General features: G+C 42.4%; 1 protein-coding gene across 1 annotated transcript in view; it reads right to left on the reverse strand.

Annotated features, from left to right (window-relative positions):
* Positions 1-14,478, reverse strand: part of GCLC (glutamate-cysteine ligase catalytic subunit) — a 37,176-nt gene extending 22,698 nt beyond the window's left edge. The window contains exons 1-2 of the mRNA XM_030945803.1: positions 14,186-14,478; positions 54-166 (exon numbers count right to left, since the gene is read on the reverse strand). Coding sequence (XP_030801663.1) covers positions 54-166; positions 14,186-14,335 — 263 coding nt within the window. The 5' untranslated portion in view covers positions 14,336-14,478. The remainder of the gene's footprint in view (positions 1-53; positions 167-14,185) is intronic.
* Positions 14,479-21,516: the final 7,038 nt, after the last annotated feature.

Genomic DNA, 21,516 nt, shown 5'->3' on the forward strand with positions numbered 1-21,516 from the left:
CATAACAGGAGGATTAAAATTAAAAAAAAAAGAAACTGGAAACAGCTACTTACTTGGGGTTCACCTTCTCCCCCTTGTCTTGCAGTGTTTGAAGAACTTCTTCACCACAGAGTAACAAACGCACTTTCTTATTTTCATGGTCAAATTTTACCAACATATATTCCACCTTGTAAATAATAAAAACAAAACGAACAATTAAAAGTAAGGGTTTTTTCAGGCACAAACACATTGGCATGCAATTTTAAGCATCAAGTGAAATAAAAAGATACGTCACACTGAACTTCACAAAGGTTCAAAAACATTACTAACTACAAATGCAGTAAGCAGTACTGGCAAAGATGGCTGCAGGCTTATTTCATCTTGAATAAAGACTTGAAATTCCTTGAAATTTCTTTCCCTCCATTTCTAACTGGAGACACTACACCAAAAACATCCCAAATTTGTACTTGCCACCACATTATTTCTAGACAGAATTAAATTCTAGAATTATTCAGAATTATTTCAGAATATTCAGAGTTATTTCTAGAAGGAATTAAAACTCCATGCAAGCTATATGCAACCCACAAACATTTCACTGTCATCCCATCAGTTACAGTCTCTGCTGCTGACAAAAAAAAACCCAAACAAGCAAAAAAACCCCAAAGTTATTCTACAAGACATCCATTTACACACACCACTTGTTGGAGCTATTAAAGACTAGCACTGTGTCCCATTTGCCCCACAGAAAGCCCACAGCTGTTGGTGACGGCATCAGTCCCGTCATCATGACACGTCAGCTCTTGGCACAGCACAGTGGTTTTCACCCCTGCTTGATTCAGCTTTGCTGCCACATTTTCTTTTCCTCCTGCCCAGCAGTGTACCTTGCCCCCCCAGAGCTCTCCCCCATCCCCGCTCCAAGCTGCAACCCACATGAGATACAATAAACCACTTGTGACAGCACTGCTGCATCCCAGCACTAGAGAACATGTTCCCCAAATAGACATTATCTGAAAGCAGCCAAACCTAGAACACCCCCATCTCAAGCTTCCTGATCTCCATGCACACTTGCTGTCAAAGCTCCCATAAAGACTTTTAGAATGCTACCCAGCTCAGCAACCTAACAGCTGCTTGGACCTTGTAGCCCTTCAGTATTTATGGATACACTCTATTTGCTAGCACCTCTAGGTCAGAGGATCCTTGGCAATGTTCTGGGAAGTGTAAAAGACAAACCAGCCCCCAGCTGTGATGTGTTGCCTTCCATGTAAAAACAGAAGTCAACACATGGAAATGCATTACCAGGGCACTGGTAATGCTTTCAGGGCTTTCAAACCCCAGCTGGACCAGCAGTGACAGGCAGCGCCTTTTGCTGGAGGCTCTCGAACCACTGCCTCCAAGACTTACAGAAATCATCTAATTCAAACATCAACTTAGAGTTAAAAATTCAGATTGCAATTTCACAGCTAGAACTGTCAGAGGTGCACTGTGCTCCTCAGTTTCATTTTCCAGCACTGCCTAGAGCCATATCCCTCTGTATTTAACAAAGGCGACTGCTCCAGTCCCAGGAGTTCAGACTCACGTAAGTTGCTCATGTTGAAGTTGCAGCATACCAACTCACGGCGATTTCTATTTTGTACAGAAGTCTGATGAAAATAGGAGAGCAGCTTGCCAAAAGACAGGGAACTGTGCCATGTTTTACAGCACACTGTAAGTAGATTTGTGGTTTTCATATTCTTTGGTTGCTTCAGGGTCCGTAGAAGAGTTATTGCTTACTACTGTGACAAAAAATATAATCCGTGTTTGGGATTTGTGATTAAATCACAAGCAGTATTATCCAAGAGTGTTTGTAATTCTACAGAATCTGATCAGAGGCAAAATCTGGAGGGACTCACCCACCAATTATACACATTTTTTGTATGTTTCCTAAGACCAAATTTTAATCTCCTAGAGAAAAAAAAAAAGATTTCTGGTTTCTGTGCAGATTGCACTTTCTTGCATGGTATATTTTGTCAATTGTGTGTATTATGCCACAATAATCTACTTGAGATAACTACAGATTATAGTCAATCAGAACACAGTGGAGCACTGATTTAATTATTGCCCAGCACCAGGCTCTCCAGTGTCACTTGACCTTGAATATCAGAAAGAAATTGGGACTTCCAGTTTCTTACTACATTCAACATCATCTCCTGCTTTGTTAAAGTATCATTCTCACTAGGAGCTGGCCTGATCTAGAGGAGGTATATGAGTTCACAGGTCTGAGTCATTCAGAGGGACACAGAATGAGCATCAAGCTTGCCCACATCCCCCACATTGCTTGTGGGAGTGGGTAGCAGAAGGGAGAGCACAGGAACTGCAGCTGCTGTTGAGAGACCCAAAGTTGAACATTTGTCCACCTTTACACGAATATGCTACTGTGATTAGCCGCCTGTCCTAGAAATCCCTCTCCAAATGTAGCTGTAATGAGCTGGTGGGGAGAACACTGTATTTCTCTATAAACCAAATTGCAAGTTAAAAAAAATTCAAATGTGTAAAGAAACACTAAGTCAAGAAGGCAAACCCCAAAAAATCAAAGTGTTTCATATTTCAAGTACAGTAGTGCATATATTACATTTATGCATCTAGCTTTAGAAACAACTATTACTTTTGCCTCCAGAAACACTGACTAAATCTTCAAAGCTGTCTTAATACACAGATGATCTGCCATTAATTTTAATAAGAAAAAACTTCAGACGGCTGCCAAGAGTTCCAAGTAACCCGCAGAGTATCTTGACAACAGAGGGACTGACTGAATGGGCATCCTTAAAGAATGTAATTTAGGCTCATCAAAAGATTTAGCCTACAGCTACAAAGAAAGAAACAAATTCAGAGTTCACACATTCTTACATTCAACTTCAGGTCATCATTCACAGACTTCTCACATGGTTTTTATCCACAACAAAGTTCAGAGAAATGCAGCCAAGCTGAGACAACCAGCATGCCTGGCAGAGATTCCAGTCCAAAGGCCAAATATGAGGGGCTTCACCCAACATCCATAATTCATTTATTTTGCTGAGCTCTTTAGAGTTCTCTTTTCTCTATAATTTTAACTAGGCTCCTTAGCAAGAAACAAAATACACATCAGATCAAACTACTGATGCAGATGGCTGACCAGCAGCCTTGCTTAGAGCCAGCGAGGACAAGGCACCCTGTCAGGGCCACTCTGGACCCAAGTTTCCAGTCAGTGCTCTCATCGTGCAACAAGCCCTACACACCTGTTTTCTGGTTGGCACATGCTGCAAGGCTGCTGAGGACAAGATGTCGCATCCCAGCTCCTCCCTGCAGGCAGACAGACAATGCTTTGCACAACCTCAGCAGATGAATCTCTCTGACCACCCCTGCTCTGCCAGGCTCAAGAAGTTCTGTGGCACCTTACCAGGCAAAGGAACAACAGTATGGCCAGCAAGATTGCAAAGCAAAAGCCCAAAGTCCAGCCCCCCACCCTGTTCTGACACAGAGCAAGCTTAACCCAAATTATTGTTCACAGTTAAATGCATTAAAAAAGCAAATACAATCCTAGTTAAAGCAAATATTCGGAGTATCAGAACTACTTATGAGCCAACACAAGGAAAAACTGTTCTTTAGAGGTTTCCTTCCTCTTAATTACTTGAAATATAACTGCATCTACAGAGTACCTCCATGCCAGCTCTGCTCCCCTCCATTGCTGGATCTTCTCAAGAAACACTATGCTCCATTAGCTTGCTAGCACCCAGAATACTTCTACTTCACTCACTATGACCTTTTCTCACAGCTGGCTACCAAGACAATTTCAGGCTTTTGAAAATTCTTTGATATCCCCTCTGTAAATACAAGTGAGACCTTGAGGCCTTTCAACTGCGGAGAACCACAACCACTCTCCATTCATTAAGTCAAACCATTGTGCTGGACTTGTCTGGAGGCAAAATGAAAGATGACAGCTCTCTGGAAATGGGTAAGCATGTCTGAAATTGTTTGAATGCCTGAGTTGTTCGACCATAATTACACATATTATTTCTGCATAAGCAATGTTTCTTAAAAGTGAAGGTGTATAAAAACCAACACATTAGGGGGTAATTCTAAGGCACAAGGAGGACCCAAGTTGTCACCTACACCAGTGTTGTCCTAAATGTGGGCTTGCTGCCCTGTGTGCACAGCCAACGTACACACCAAGATGAGGTACCTCTATTTAATCACAGAATCTTCAACATCAGAAGAGACCTTAAGGATCAGCAAGTCCAACTGTCAACCCAACACTGCCACTGTAGGCCCTAAATCACTAAACCATACCACCGAGCAAGACCTAGATGCCTCTTTAACATCTCCTCCAGGGATGGTGACTTTATCCCCTCCCTGTGTAATAACCTATCCCAATGCCTGATCACCCTAATGGTGAAATTTTTTTTCTAATGTCTAATCTGAAACACCCATGTTTCAACTTAAGGCTGAATATTTCTTTATTCTAACTTGTGCAAAGCAAGGAGCTAGGTGATAACCCACAAAAGCTTGCTAGCTCTCCTATTATCAAAGCTTTATATCATTTATACATTTTAGCAAAGAAATCATAGTTCACTGACTACAAGTTACACACTTCTCTTATTAATTCTACCTTCTGTTGGTTAAATGATTCTCTTGCTTCTCATGCTAATTAGTCTGCATGCTCAGTATGTCTTTTGAGTTGGTGGGTTTCTTAAGTCAGCAGACCACAGAGGTGAGAATCTCTCCCTGTTGGAATTACCTTCTACCCAGTTTGAACTGATCGCCACACAGTTGCTGAGTTGGATTTGCTAGTTTATTACTTATCTTGGGAGTTTTGCCAAATGTCCTCGTGGCCTGTAAATTCTGTGTCCTTTGTGCCCACTATCAGTAGTACAACCTTCTCCCCAAGCTTTGCTAACCTCTCTCCCTAGACCTAAGACCACTGAAGCATGTTAAGCCCTAAATTTTAACTCAGCAATTTTACCGACAAGTAATTTATGTTTCTAAGGCAGGGACAGCAACACATCATTGTCCAAATGCTTGCCTTGGCAGTGGCCTGCTTCCCAATATAAAAACCCACTCTTGCACACTCAATTTAACACCACCATGCTAACTACACAGGGAACAAAACCTATCTAACAGATGGGTGCAAAGTCTCTGCTGTAGTGTTAAATGTTAAAATCCTTTTAACTTTCAAACTATGTGCCATGAGGAACTTCTGCCTATGAAAACACTGGTAAGCACAGAGTCTGGACCTTAGTGAGCTCAGAAGTAAGGGGCCAAGATTATATAATAGAAGAAAATAGTTTAGAAGAATGACTTGAAGAGAAGTTTGTTTTTTAAAGAAAAGCAATGAAAAAAGCACTGCTTCATGCTTTCTGTGTGTGAAAAACAGTGCCTGCATTAGCCTTGTACCACACTCCTGACCATCCATCTCAGATGTGCATGTCCCATCCCTGAAGTGACCAAGGCCAATCTGGATGGAGCTTTGAGCAACCTGGTGTAATGGAGGATGTCCTTGCTCAGGGCATGGAGTCTGACAAAATTATCTCCAACCAACAATCACCATTGTAAGGGCCCTTACAACGCAAACCATTCTGTCTAAATAAATTAGATCATAGGTGATCTAAATAAAGCTGATCATAGGTGACTCACGGACCACTGTTCCTCAAGGACAATCTTAATGACAGCTTCTTTCTCCCTCCACTGGGCAGCTATTGCCACACATAACTGGAACAATTGTTAGCAGTCCCCTCATATGAACCTTCTTTCAGGCCTGGAGCTTTAAGGGAAATTGAAAATTTTTCCTGAACATCCAATGAGGTCTCATGGGTATTGTTTACTGTTAACAAAAGCCACTAACAACATTAAAGTGTTTTTGTGCAGTTTGCCTCATATATGCCTAATGCCTATTGCCTTATATATGCAGTAGAAAATACCCTTTTCACTAGTTATTAAGCTCACTTATGGAAAAAGAAGTAGTTCTTCCATATCTTTATTTATCAGTTAATGCATCATTAAAATACCATTATCATGAAATGACAGTCTAAAGAAGAACAAAGTTTTAATGATCTGACTGTTCATTAAAGAACCTCTGCCACAAGTTTTCAGTGTTAGATGGAAGAAGCAGATTATTTTCTGTAGGTACAAATACTTCTGATGGATGTAGAACATAATACCCAAGGTAGGTTTTTTTGATGCACTCATCTTCTCACCACTGATGTGATAAAGCATGGAGCCACAGAAATGAACAGCTGGTAATGTACCCTTAATGAAAGCTTTTCTATCTTACAGTAAGTCTAATGCCCTCATGAACAAATTTCAGAGGAAAACAAGTTTGGAAGTGCCACAGAGGCTCGTTACCCTGTTTCTAGCCCCCGCACTGCACAGAGGCAAGAGGCAAGCATTTCCGCACTCATGAGATTACCATGGATGTTCTCTGCCACAGAAATAATTTCAAAAATCTGCAACAGGAGAACCAAGATTAAAATGTAATTCCCAAAATGCTTAATTTTGATCGAGCAGAGTGGAAGTGGCAATCCAATTTAAAAAGCACTAGCTTTTTTTTTTTCTGCCAGCTCTAAACAAAACCAATTCACAGAAAGCATGTCCCAGAAACAAAACACAACTTGTGTTTTACATTACATTGACAATAATGAAAAAGTAAAGAACTGCTATCCCACATTATACATTATCATAGACAAAACAAAGAGGATGCAGAGGCTCTCAATCTCAGTCAACACACCCAGCCACAGTTAAGCACTCTTGCCTGTTCCCTCCATGCGACAACATCAGGGCTGCAGATTTTTTTGTGCATGACACAACGTGACTAGAGGACCTTCTGCACACACAACAAACCAGGAAGCTGGGTTACTGAAAATTAAAATTGAGAAGTTGTAACCATTCGCATGATTTTAAAGAAATAAGATGTGGTGCATTTCAGAAAGAAGTGTCATCTTTGACTTCTGTACTATGTAACACCTGATGTTAATATTATTAAAAAGAGCAGGATCATGTTAACTTTAGATTTCTGCAGCAAAGACAACATTATTTATTCACCAGTGAAACAAAATGTTCCAAGTTTATAATTCACCTTTGGCATAAAAAAGAAAAATAAAAAACCTGAACAACCAAACATGCAACATCAACCATAAAATCCTTCTCGTACTAATCCTTCTGACTCACCCTTTCTCATAATGTTAACTAAAATAAGGCATCTGCAAGAAGAGATCCTGAGGGAAAATAGGAATTATAATAAAAAATGTCCCATGATAAAACCACAGCAATCCACTTGATATCCAGAGAAGGAAATACACTGTGAACAGAATATTTTTTATCAGAAATATACAAACAGTAGGCAATTTAAACTTCTCTTATTAAAATCTGAGATTGGGAAGGAGGAAATCAATGTTTACTATGGGGGCAGGTCAATATTTATGACCAACTGCAGCTTGCTTTGGGAAAAGCACTACTAAAAAAAAACTCCTAAAAAATCCCCAACCAACCAAGACCCCAAACCTTCCAAACTGGTTTCCATTGATTACAAATTTAAATTTTCAAAGACCATGTCAGTATAAACTACAATGAGTCTTGCACTGTCACATACACAGTGCATCTGGGAGTACAGCTCTCAGGTATGTATGTCACTGGTGCTGCACTACAACCTTACATCACACACACATCTTATCACCCAGCCACTGGAAAAGCTAAGCAGAGGGAGATGAAGCAAAATTATCAGCCATCATGGGGTTAGCACACTGTGCATTTTTTGAGAGCTAGAGGGTTTAGTTTAGGTTTTCCCTGATGCCAGGATTAAAACCAGGCAGAAAAAGTAATTTCATGGCAGTCAGTTGAGTATCCAGGGAAGGAATAACTCTTCAAGGGCACCTACCTTGCTCAAGTCAAGAATTAAAGAGTTACATTTCTGTGCATTAGTGTATTCCTTTTAGAGGCTGCATACATACACACTCATGGTTGTCAAGCAGCATAAGCTGATGCACTCATATCATACCCTCCCACCCAGCCCCAGAAAACGTCACTATCTGAAACAGCAGGTATCCATACAAGAGATGTGAAGGAAGCACTAAGTCTATCTGTAAATAAATAATTCCACTGTCCCTTTATTAAGCCAAATAAATCTCTGAGAGAAAGGGTAAATAAGCAGACACGTGACAAATAACGAAAACATTCATGAGTGCTGCTTCCTCCCAACCTGCCAGCGAGTGGAGCACATCGATTAAGACAGCTCCACTGAGATGCATCTGCACATGTCACATTTGGCAGAGGCCATCACGAGGAAGTTCTGCATTAAAAATCAAAAATGCATTCTGTTTGGGGAATTTCACTGGGGCACGGGGAGACTAAAAGCATTTGTCTTAAAATGACAAGAATGCAAAAAAAAGACTTCTGGCTGTTATTAGCTGTAATATAGGCACAAGATTACCAAGAAAAGCTTTTAAAAATGCAATTTCTGCACACTGGTATACTGCAGCAGTTTGTACAAAGTGAGAATGTGAGATCATCATAGTACTGATGATGAATCTGTATAATGACTTGGATGAATATTTTTAAAAGACCATATATTACTGACATTCTGGAAAATGCAACAACTATTTTTTGTGATTCCGTTTTATTTATAACGTATAAAACAAAAAGCTAGTTAGAAAGTTTCAGATAAACATTAAAGAAACCCCACAACTTGCTATACAATTATCTAAGTGGTTTGGACAGATGGACAAACATCTTGCATCATGTAAAGTTTAAAGAAAGCGTAACAAACTGTCTATTCTTGTTGCTCATGTAAGTCAATGTCTATCTCATCCTCAAAGCTATCATGTAGCATCTTATTCCACAAGGCATCTAGGTTTTGTAAAATAAGTAATTATCTTCAAAGTACATCTGCTCTTCTGGCCCATTAGGTTAGCGAAGTTTCTTGTAAAATGAGAAATTAACACTACCTTTCTGTACACCATGATGCTCTCTCAACATTCTCATTCATTAGTTCTGGTCCTTTCTTATCTCTTTTTGAACACTTTTATGCATGTATGTCTGTCTCTCACCAAGCCTCACTGGTTCTCTTTTTAGCAAAGAGATGATGAAAACTTCCTCTGTGTACATTAGGGATAGTACCTGTACTTATTTTATGCAGCTGGTGAGCTAGATTCACTATTGCTAAAAAACGCCCTAGATTTTGTTCCTGGTTTTAAAAGGGTGACAGACAAACTGGAACCTCAAACCATGTCCATCTGAATCCAAATTCATTTCCTTAATATGCAGCAATAATTTTACCAGTCTGAAGTTCTGCAGACTGTAATATACCATCTCCAATCATACCATTCACAGGCTGCTACTGCCCTAGAAACACCCAAAACCGTAACAGGCTAGAAACTGTAACAAGACACTAATGCAAAAGCTAGTTCCCTGGAAAGAATCACTCAAGAGGAAATACAGCTCTTTTCACAGCCTAGCCTTTCATTATGAAAAAGGAGAAAGCTTTCAAGAGAGTCATGCATCTTCTAATCAGAAGCAACACCTTTGGGACATTCTGGTAAGAAACCTCTGGCCTCTCCTAGCTCCTGAGAAGGGCTGCTTTGCTTCTTGCATGAGGAAGTGCTGATTAGCACATGTTCATTTTAGTTCTCATTTAACTTATTTACAAGGTATAATTCAAAAACTAAAAGATAAGGAGAGGAATTAATTGAGTGTACAGAAGAAAGATCAAAAGAAGGTTAAAGAGGACTGAGAAAGAGGTAAAAGGAAGGAAAGAAAACAAACCAAAACCAAACCAGAATTAACGCAGTAAGACTTCAACTTGCAAGCAGTGCAGTGGTACATTTGTCATGCTGCCTCATACACAGCATTATCAAATCATTATTTAAAGGCGTCAAAATTTCACTTTAAGCTTCCATTAAGAAAACAACTTAAAAAGCTGAAGATGCTTACTGTGTGCTAGGTCCCTACACTGATGGGAACAAGACTCATACACAACAAAAGTGTCATTATGTCCAATTTCACTAAACAAGGCTGAGCAAGTCAGATTTCTACTTCATTCACATGTACTTTAAAATAAAACTGTCACGTTTTGCCCATGCTTGCTTTCTAAATCTCTTCCTTCTGAGAAATCTCCTTCTGGCACACCTTTCTCAGAATTTTCTAATGCTGAAACAGCTCCTTGCCAGTCTTTACAGACTGTGGCAGACAAGTATCACATGCACATGTGAATACACATGTATATGTAGTTTGGTGTGAAATGCTGTGAGACTCTACACTTGTGTGCATGCTCAGCACAAAGTAGCAGCAGTGAGCCCTGCCAAGGGCCAGCCATTCCACTTGCCTGATCCAAGTGTCCGCATTAAGCTCCAAAGGGAAATTTAAGCAACACCCGTCAGTTAGAAGAATGCAATCAGCAGACAAGAGATGCCAAACAGCACAGGAGACTAATAATACACTGGCACAGAAGGGAACTTTTTGGGATAAAAGCTAGGAAGCAGATGAATAGGCTAGCATCTGCCAAGCTGCACAAACTAATTGTTTCACATAGTATCTGCTAACTGTACTGGAGTTCTGAAACAGTACTGAAAAGGTTTTTGATTCTGCTGCACAAAAAAAATAAATAATGATCACAACTCTGCAACCCGGAGGTCAAGCATACATTACTGGATGGAAGAGGAAGATGAGAACACAAGGAGATTGTTGTTAGCATGACAGGGTCTCACCAGCAGATGTAATTGTTGCCCAAACTTTGTGAGCATTAAGGCAATGAAAGTAAGGCGGAGTTTGATGAGGGATAATGAGACAGTTCACTGTTTTGTATTTCCACAGTCAGGAGAAGTCAAGTATAAACAGGGAGGTCAACTGTCAGTTTTAAATGAGGTAGAAGGATGATTAAGAGGCAGAAGACCTTTACCTGCAAATGCAAATTTAAGGAGACTTTTAGAAAGCTTTTGTTAGAGCAAGGCTTACTCCATTACATATTTGGTAGGCTTTTGTTTTTCACCATTGCAAAGGCTTCATGGTTGTGGAAAATGGAGTGAAAAAGAACTTACTCTATAAGAGACAACAGCTCTTAGTTCTATTAACACAGCAAGCAACAAAAGAGCTGACTTTTCCAAAGGCAGCAGAACCAGTGTTTTGACCTTTACAGCTCTTTACTCAGGAGAGGATGGGAGCACCAGGGAATGCTACTCTGCAATGTAAGCTGTGATGCTGTCTCACTCCCTTCAAAACAGATGCCACCATCGTGCTCTGTTAGCACTTAGCCTTAACACTCCTGTCTTACACCCAAGAAACAGTACATGGTAATTCCCCACAGTTTCATTCCCTTGGCACCCCAGCGAATGGTGTCCTTAGGAGGTTACAAGCACCCCAAGGGACCCCCACAGCTCTGTAATGAGTCTTACAACACACACTGAGAAGTGGGAGTCCTAACGAAAACAAAACCAAAGTAAAGGCTGGTATCTACACTTGTGAGCAAACACAGTATTTCCTTTTCACAATGGCATCACTTAGATGGAGAACAACCTTTCAGGTATTCACACGTACACCCTGAAAGACAAACTCAGCATGTGCTACAGAAGTTGAGTCTCTTCTCATAAACATTCCTTAAAAAAAATATACAAGATACATTTTTCACTAAACACGGTCACAGACACACAAAAGTAATTTTGTTTATTCTGATTTTATCTCTACCACTACATGAGGACTGTCATCTTCATTCTTGATTTCTATCTTCAAGAAATTTTTAAAACAATTAAACACCCTCAGGCTATGACTTCATACATTAAGGTCAAAGTGCAAACAAGACTTTTTATTAGAACAGTCCAATTAATCGGTTGATTCATCTAAGCTGCATATAAATGTGGCCCCACTTTCTAACAACTAGGTACCTGAGAGGAAAAATGGAAAACAAAGGCACTGCCCTCTGCATTAGCCTATCCACAGCACAGCTCAAGTAAGCTACAGACTGAGGTACAGTTTTGTGTTTGCACAAGAGCAGACTGGCTACAAGTACCTGGTCCATTAACACACTCCTAAATGCTATGTTACATAAAAATATATAACCACATAACACAGCAGAACAAAGTTGCCACACCTGAGTTTATTAGCATTTGCTAAAATAAAGAAGTAGACAGTGAACCAGGTTACCTGACCTTCCCAAAATGTCCACAGACATTTCTAATACAGCTCTGAGCTCCTTACCAAATTAATGTCTGCAATGATACTGCTCTTAAAATCCTGCCTCTTGCCACACTGGGGCATGGTAGGAGAGAACTGTGAATCTCCTTTGACATTATGCTCCACTATTTATTGAGCATAAACACTTTGCTCAGTAGGGTCCCAGGGCCAAAGGAAAAATGAGGCTCCCAGAGTCCAGCCTCACCATACATCTGAGATTACCAAGTGATCGGCTGTGGGTGCTGCAGGGGCTGGTTGTACTCGACCCTTTCCTCCACACACTCCTGGTACTTCCCTCACATTAAGCAGAGCTTGTTGGGCCTACCTGTGAAAGAGCTGAAGCTCTGCTGAGAAAACCAACCACCCTAAAAAATGGAATGGAAGAAGAGTTTTCTCCAGGGTAAACTTTTTGAACTCAGCTGGCCAGTAACAACACAAGGCAGGCAGCAGAAATAGGAGCCTGGAATACGGGGAAGGAAGCTGAACCAGCTTGCTAGTAGATCAGCCTTAACTATCTTGTGAAATCTCACACTGAGAAAGCAAGGACAACTAAAATCTAACACCCATTGAAAAATGAGCAGCGTCTCTTAAAGATTAATGAGAAAACCCTTGAGCTAAGTCTCAGAGCAAAAGGAAGACTGTTGATATTCCCAGACTCAAGACTGTGAGGCTCTTTTGTCAGCATAACTGTAGTCATACAAGACATGCAGGAACACAAACGTCAGATAAGGATAGATAAAAGTGTATTTAAACTTTTTGAGTCCACACCACTCTAGGTGCAAAACTCTGTGGCGTAGACTACACATACTCTCATTAAACAGATTTTAGAAGCCAAGCCCCCACTCACTCATGGAAGCAGCTTCTGGGTGCTGATGCTTGCCCGGCTGTTATGTGAATTATAAAAGGGGTTCATTTAAAGAAGAACTGACTTTAAGACAGAAGTTCCCTCAGAGTGCACACATTGAGAAGAGTGATCAGCATTCTCCTCTGGCAAAGAGCATCTGTGAGCAGCTGCTATTACCTGAATGAAATTTTCTCACAAATGCCTTTGCTGTTCAAAAAGCAAACTGTACATGAGACAGAGGTGCAATGGCCAAGTCCCCACATTGCTTGTATCCTACTCTGCTCTTCCAACTTCCCTGCAGCTGCATCTAGAACACCTTCAAGTGACCAAGGCTGGACTTCACCAACACCGCGGACAAGGACAGCTTCTAGCATAGCATGTGAAGCTGCTCCCTGTGTCCTGGGGAACTGATGAATAGAGGAGGCAGCCTTTGCTCCTTGTAGAGCGCCGTCAGGCTGTGGCACAGATGAGTGCAGGTTTACAAGGCAGCACACCCAAGACCTGTGACTAAAGTTACGGTCCTCGGGCACAAAGCACCTGTAACAAAGTTCAAGTCATGACCCAAGCGATCATCCGAAACCTTGTTCAGAAGGCAGGCTGACTCGTACGAAACGCCCAAGAAACTCCGGGATAAAGCAGGGCTCGGCAGGTCCCTTTCAGGGATACAGGAGGAACGCGGTGACAGGGCTGCTAGTGCAGAGCCGCCCGCCCACCCCCGCTCCTGCTTCCCTCACTTTACTCCCAAAACCTGAGTCTGAGTCCGAGCAGGCACTGGCTTGGACTCGAGGCATAGACGTGCTTTACTCAGACTCATCAAGTCAGCATAAACAAACTCCGCAGCAAGAGCGAGTGCTGCCGAGCATCGCCGTCCCGGGAATACACCTCCCGAGGAGCTGCCCGGGCAACCGAGCGGTGCCAGGCGGAAACGCTCAAAGTTGTTCTGGCGTTTCAGACCCGCGGTAACAGCGGGGCAGCCGTGCTGCGCAACGAACTGCGGCGAGCGGTGCGTGTGCGCGAGGTAAACAAAGCCCCACCGGGCAGCCGCAACGTCCCCTCCCGCCGGGCCACCGCGGCCGAGCGGCCGGGCCCGCTCCGGGCAGCACGGCCCGACCCGCGCCGCACCGGAACGGCACCTGCGCCCGCCACAGGGGCGGCGGAGGCCGCGGCGGAGGCCGCGCTCCAAGGGGTCTCACCCACCTCGTCGCCCCACTTGAGCACGTCCTTGTGGCGGTCGCGCAGGGCGCGGTAGATGTGGAGGAACTGGAGGATGCCGTGCCGCCGCACGTGCTCCGCGTACCGCCGCGTCTCCTCCCAGCTCAGCGGCGAGCCCTGCGACAGCAGCCCCATGCCGGCTGGCAGGGAGAGAGGGAGGCAGGCCGAGGAGGCGAGCGGAGCTGAGCGGGTGCGCCCGTGCGCGGTGCGCTCGGTACCGCGGGTGCGCTCGGCGCCGCGACGGGACCGAGCCCGGCGCCGCACGTGACGGCAGCCGCGCGTCAGGGCCGTGACTCAGCACTTTCCGCCGGCAGGCGCCGCCCCCGCCGTGCCGGGCGCGGGGCTGAGCGCGGCCTGGCGGCCCAGGGCGCTCCCGGCGCGGAGCAGCCGGGTAATGGGCGAGGGAGCGAGTCCGGGAAGGCAGACCCGGTCACCGGCGGCAACCGTGAGCGCCGCTGCTCCGAACGCCCGGCCCTCGCCCCGGACACAGGGGAGGAGGCGCCGCTCGCCCGCACCAGGCGACATGGCGGCGGGAGGGTGTCCCCCGGCAGGACGGGGCACGTCTGGCCGGGCTGGTGCTCCGGGGGGAAAGGGACCCTTGTGGGCCTGAGAGTGCCAAAATAAAGGTCCTGACTGAAAGGCCTCAATGCGTGGACAGTGTGCGAACGCTCCTGTGTATTTTACAGATCTGAGCACAGGGGAAAACGTGATGCTCGGAATGGGTGAAGTCCAGAGAGGTTGTCCCTCATCCCCCGTGGATTCTCCTCTGCATCTCTCCGGCTGCAGAACCCTCGTGCTGTGGTGTCAAGCAGTAAGCCCAGCCCGTGAAGATGTTGAAAATGAGTTTGTAACCCGGGGGTTGTTCTGGAGGGAATTGCAACAGCATTGTGTCAGGAAAGAGAATGCGGGGGCGTGTCAAAGCGTGTATTTTACAGTCCATAAAAAGTAGAAGGAAGGCCTATTAGTGTTAAATCTTTACTAAATTAAGCGACCAAAGGCTGAACGTTAACATGAAGGGAAAGTTTCTCACTGCTGAGAAGCAGAAATTCATTACTCCTGGACTTTTATTGTTACATTCACAAAGCTCATCATCGGCCGCAGGGCTGGTACTGATAAACCAATGCTTTGAGAATTAGTAAGGTATTTAAATTGTAATATAGCCACTAATGGATGAACTGTATTATTAGATATTTCATTGACTGAATGACTATACTTACAAGAACTGTTTGTCTTATTCCAGGATATGATGTGCCTAAAGGATAGAATAAGCTCCCAAGATAATAGAATAACAAAACTGAAACACATTAGTGGAACATACTAAATATTAAAGTAAAACGACTCAAAAGTATTTTAATGGCATAAGTTTCTACACAAAAGGCAGCACCGACAGAACAAGGAGTAATAGTTAAAATTACAAACAATTTATTATGCACTGGTTTTTAGGAGCTCATGATTTAAAAAAAAAAACTCATGGTTTTGACAGAAATTGTACAGGCTGGCCTGATTGAAAGCAGTGCTGTTGTCCTATAGTAGATCTGGAGATGGCTGGTTGACTTAGTTTGGTGGACAAGAAAACAGTCTTTTCTTCTAGCTAAAAAATCCCATAGCCTTTTTTATTTTTGAATCATCAAGAGGCCAAAAGTCTCACACTTGGCAATGGTAGAGTCTGATGAGGCATATCCCTCATGTGAAAGCCAAATTGTACTTTATTTCAGAACTAAGGGGACAAAGCCTTGCATGTTTCATGGAGGGCAATTTCACCAAAATATCAAGATACCATATTTGTGCCATCATGCTGCCATCCAGCCTCAGCTTTTCCACAGATTTGAGTTAGAGCTGAAGCACCTCAGCAGTCCTGGCAGTGACAAGGAGCACCTAATAGCCAACAGCTGTGTCAGCCCCTTTCTAGCTCTTGGGGCAGTGAACCTGGGTCTGGAGCAAACCTTGTTGTATTAAATCAAAGTTAATGTTGTCATCTTATGAATCTGAGCCAAGGTGTCTATATTGTTTAGGGTGCATGCTCTCAGTTCACTTGGCTGACAGCAAGAGCCCTGTGTTACTGAGAAACTTTTCTGGAAGAAAACTGGGTATTTGGTATAATCCCAGCTGCTTTGGGTGTGCTGGTGTATAACGCTCTGTAAACGTTTCCAGCAACATACAAAAAATTTTGAAATTAAGATCAATTTTATTATATTGCACGCTGCTATTCTGCAGTCTGTACTCTTCAGCTGACCACTAATACTACTCTTTGACCTGCAATTCAAAAGCACGTTTTCAGTGTCTTGTCTTTCTCAGTATTTAAACTCAGCTTATTTTTGTGTTCTTTTAGTGTCAATATCTGCTCTATTTCCAGTCCTGCGTGCTTAGTCTCGTCAACTATTGAGCTAATTCATTGTTTGTAACAGAAAATCAAGGTATTTTCCTTTTGCACCAGTAAAACTCATAAAGATGTAAACTCTTCTCACGCTGCAGTCTCTAGCATAATGGTGTGACAAGTTCAGCTCTGTTTATGAAGTGTTCACCACCTTCAGCTGAAGCCTTTTCCCTCCAGTTCTAATGTATGTGTTCTGGCAGTGTGGGGTGATCCATAGTGGAGGACTAAGCCATTCTAAAGTTGACAGCATCACATGCAGAAATGTTCATTTGCACATCACCTAAAATATGACTTCAAGACAAACCACCATTGTATAATATCTGCCCACATGCTTAATGTTGTATAATTATTTCCAGTACACTGAGTATCTTGTATAATTACTTCAAATACACTTAAGATGAAAAAAAGCTTCTCTGAACATACAGGCAGTACTTTGGATGATGTTACTGGTTTACTCTGTACCCATATCCCCAGCCCCAAGGCTTAACTACCTTTTCTGAAAGGTTCAAAGGAAATAGTTGAGGGGAAGGGCTGGTGTACCAGTAATTTAGTAGGTTGATTGGAGGAGAACATGTGACTTGCAACTTGCACAGCAAGGAGTTGTTTGACACATTCCTGTCATTCTCCACAGAGGATAAGTCACTTCTTGTTTTGTGTAGCTGCAAAGCTGTACAAATCAGCTGCCACTAAATCTAAATAGAGTAGCTTGGCTCTTTGAGAATATACCTGCTGGGAGAGATGAAAGATATGTAGACTCATAGGTGAGGCCACTCCTACAGAATCCTTTCTTTTACTGGCTGTCATTAAAAGTAATAAGTAACGAGGAGACGTCTTGTGATGAGGCTGTTATTAGAAGGAAAAAAGAAAGATTTGTTTTACTTCATGAATCATCTGCAAAAAAAATTTAAAGCAGCTTTGTTCAAGGTAATTTTTGAGCTCGCATTGCTGTATATTGGGTTATTCTCTGAGTAAAATGAAAAGGCTTCAAATGAAACAATCGTCTTCCAAAGTTTTCGAATGGTATATTTGGTAGAAATTTATTTTTTTTTTACCAAATATTTTTATGCTTCCAGGTCTATAATTTATGATAGGCACTTGTGTCCAGTATAATTGACTCAGGTGAGCAGCAGATGCAGTATCTGCTTCCTTTTGAGTGAGGAGAGTGAGGAGGCCTCCAGAGATTTCCTGAGGCACTGGAGAGACCTGTGCTCAGTCAATTATTTCTTGATGCAGAAAGTCTTGCTGACTAGCAACTTGGATTAAATGATCTGTCTGGGGAGAGAAGGAAGTCAGGACACTGAAAAGATTCAAATGAAGGATCTTCTGATGTATCTTCCAGTTAAAGTCTTGCTGCTATGCATTGAGGAATATGACTAATGGGGACTTATTCTGGTCTAACTAATAATGCTTATTCCTCTCCAAGCCAACTTCTCAATTTGTGTATGAGAGACATGGGTGTGGCTTGTCAGTATTGCTTTAAAATTTCTTTTTCTTGCTGTTGCCTGATGTAGAAATGACTGTAGTAGCATGAGTCTTAAGTGGTGTATTTCTAGGAATTTTTTGGGGAATTTTTATTGATAACCATTGGTTTTGAGGGTTGGAGTTTTTTACTTCAGTAAGGATGAATTGTGCATTTCATTCTATAAAGTTTCATGCGTTTATGTAAAAAGTGAATAAAATGACATTATTTCACCATTTTGGTCTTTATTAGCATGTTCCTTTTGCAAGGAACTCTCACTTCTGAGTAGCCCACATATTCTTTTGCTGTGTCTGTGGACAGGACATGATTATGGTACCTTGTCTGACTTGGGCATACCTAATCAGGCCATGAATGCTGCTGGCAGTAATAGCAGTTGTAGTATGTGAATTACTCTGTGTGCACATTGCTGAGCTGCTCCCTCTCAGAGTGGTCTGGCATGGTGACTGATGCCCATTGCATCCTGTTCACCTTTTTCTCCTGCCACCACCAGTTCCCTTGGAGGTGCACTCTCCTACCAATTCAGCTGTCACTGTGTCCAAATCTGTCCTAAAGAGGCTCTTTGATGACGTGCACAAGATACAAAGCAAGAACTTCCAAATTACTTTCCAGTTTATTTTCTTTCCAGCATCTTCTAAGATGGAGACCCTTTATTATAGGATTATCTTTATATTCTTTTCCATAGGCTGACCTGTGTTTGTTTTTTTTTTTAGTGGATACCTGTGTAATATAAAATAAAAGAAGGCCAGGTGCTTGATAGCAGAGCTGAAGGCTGCCTTCTCATCCTCTCTGCATGTCAAGGTGTTGTCTTTAATGCATCACTTCATTCACTGTGAGTATCACAAGCTGTGAAGATCTCCTTTAGACATAAGAAAAACAGGGGCTGAGTGCAAAGTCCTTCCAAAGACTCTGTTGATAATTAAGCTTTACAAAAGCCTGAATTGAGAGTGTGCATCTTAACAAAGCAACTGAGCTCCTTGGTTACTTGAATTCCCACCACAGGCAGGAGTGTAGGTGTGTGCACTTTTTTTGCACACATGTATCCTCTTGAAGGACAACAGGCTTAAAAGTCCTAATTCCATCATCAACATCTGAAAAGAATCCACAAACCCACAAATATTAGTTAAATGTGGGTTGGAGCATTCAAAAGTTAGTTGAAAAGCAGAATAAATAATATTTTTCTCTTTAGCAACTGTCTCATCTTTCCTGCCACACTCAAGCTGTAGCATATTTTTTATATAAAGTTTAGCAGCTAAGAATAAAGTACTGATCCTTAGTGAAAAAAATAGTAGAATTCCTAAGTAAGATGCATTAGTATCAGCTTTTATATCTTTTTTAATACCAGTTTTCAATCTCCAGTTTTTTTACAGGCTGGGTAATAAAAGCAGAGCCAGTGGGCTGCACTGCCAGGTAAGAGTTGGAACCCAAACCATGCTTCCCATTACCAAATTCCCCAAGGTTCCATTGTTCTAGTATTTGAGGGTTATAGAAAATAACTGCCTGGTTTCTCTCTATGCCTGTAAATGATTATAGGCCTCACATTTCTACCTCTCCTAATTCTGCCAGTAACAGCAATACAGCCTCCATGTGGTAACCCAGTTGTTCACATCTGTAACTTCTTTAATCTTTGTCCAAATTCCCATTTCTGCCAAAGAATGCATCAGGCAGCAAGATAAGACTCAGGGAAATGTAACCCTTGCCCCAAATAACCTGTCATGAACTGTAATGTTTTATCACAAGAACTGTACTTTGCACAGTTGTGTAAAAGAGCAATCATCTGCTTGCCAAACCTGCAGCTCTCCCACGCTCCGTGGTGCTGACACCAGAATTCCCAGGTTTTGCCTGTTGGATTCCTGCTGCCAGCTGGTTCTTTCCAAAGCCATGGCTCTTGGGTAGCAGCACCAAGGCAGCATTGTTGGGTTTGTGCCCTGCACAGATCCATGCTTGGGACAAAGAGGCAGAGGAGGCTGCAAGGTTCCCTCAGTGCAGGCTCTTGGGGGCATACAGCAGCAGAGCAAGAAGGAAGAACAGCAGATACAGCCAAAAGATTCCATGCTTAAAATAATTCAGTCTAATGCTGGTTATAACCTCCCTTTTAGTGTATGTACATATGCAGGTTTTAGTCCAGTGGATCACCCCCTGAGAAGCCTTTATTCTTCTCAAATTTCCCATGACTCCAGTGTGCTTTAATCTTCTTTTTCATCAGAGCTGTGTAATTCTGTGGCACTCCACCAAGGAAAAGGCTTTAACTATGTCATGAAAGAGTTGTTCAAAATCCCAAGTAGAAACCTGTGTATTACTACATGTAACAGAAGATTGAATTTATTAATAAGCCTAAACATGTTCCAGGCATCTTGAGTGAAAAATGCTGTTAGCTAGCTCAGCAAATATTAGTGAGGCTGAACTGCCAATTTGCAAATAGACTGGCTATATCAAGAAAGATGACATTGGCCTTCCATGTAATAGTTCAGGTATTTGAATAATTTTACATTCCATTTTTATCTTTCTTTGGCAGCTTGTATTTCTGGATAGAGCTTCAGGTACTGGGAAATGGGTGGAATATAAGCTGAATAGGTCTGCATTTTCCCAGTGAGAAACTGAGTTATGTGAAGGAACAGCTCCCAGCTGCTGTCTCCCTGCTGCTTCCACATGGTGCATAAACAGCACTATTGGAAGTAGCTATAGATCTTGGGCTGCAGGGTCTTTGGTGGTCTTACCACACTTATTTTTCAGCCTTTGTTGCTGAAAGATTCAGTCCTAAATGACCCAGGAGGTTGTTGAGAGATAAGGGATAGATTCTCAGAGACAAAGATGCTACAACTAAACAGGCATGTGCAACTCTCAAGGGATGGCTAAGTGCTTTGGATACACCTCAGTAGATACTACTGGACATTTTAGGCCTCTAAACATACTTAAAAGGTAGCTTTCTCTTGGAGTTCTTTTTGTCCACCTTATCACATTATTGCTCAATCCTTTGAGCCAGGCTATATAATTACTGTCAGGCTGCAGATGGCTATTAGGAGAAGCCTGCAGGACACATAACAAAGAATTAAAGTGTCTGCAGCAAAGCTCCACAGGTAAAGTTACACGTTTGGGCTTGAGATTTTCTGACAGCTCATTTCCACTTAAAGAGGTTCTGTGCCCTTCTCCCTGTCCTCCTTTTGCCTTGGCCTACATCCCCTTACATGCACTGGCTTGTGTTTTCTGACCCTGCCAATTGCACCAAGCCAATTCTAATTACTGGAATTGGGAAGAATATTAAACTGGAAAAAAGGTGAATCATTTGTGATAGCATATGGAGTTGACTCAAAGCATGAATGTACTGATGAGCACAGAGATAATGCAAAGGATGTGACTGGATCTGGGTCTAGGGAAAGGAGGAGGATTAAAATGAAGCAAGAGCTTTACAGCAATGGAAATGTGGTTAATGTTCTTTGTGGTGAAGTGCCATTACTCCTGAATAAC

Source organism: Camarhynchus parvulus, chromosome 3, assembly GCF_901933205.1.
Source record: "Camarhynchus parvulus chromosome 3, STF_HiC, whole genome shotgun sequence".
NCBI classification, from domain to species: domain Eukaryota; kingdom Metazoa; phylum Chordata; class Aves; order Passeriformes; family Thraupidae; genus Camarhynchus; species Camarhynchus parvulus.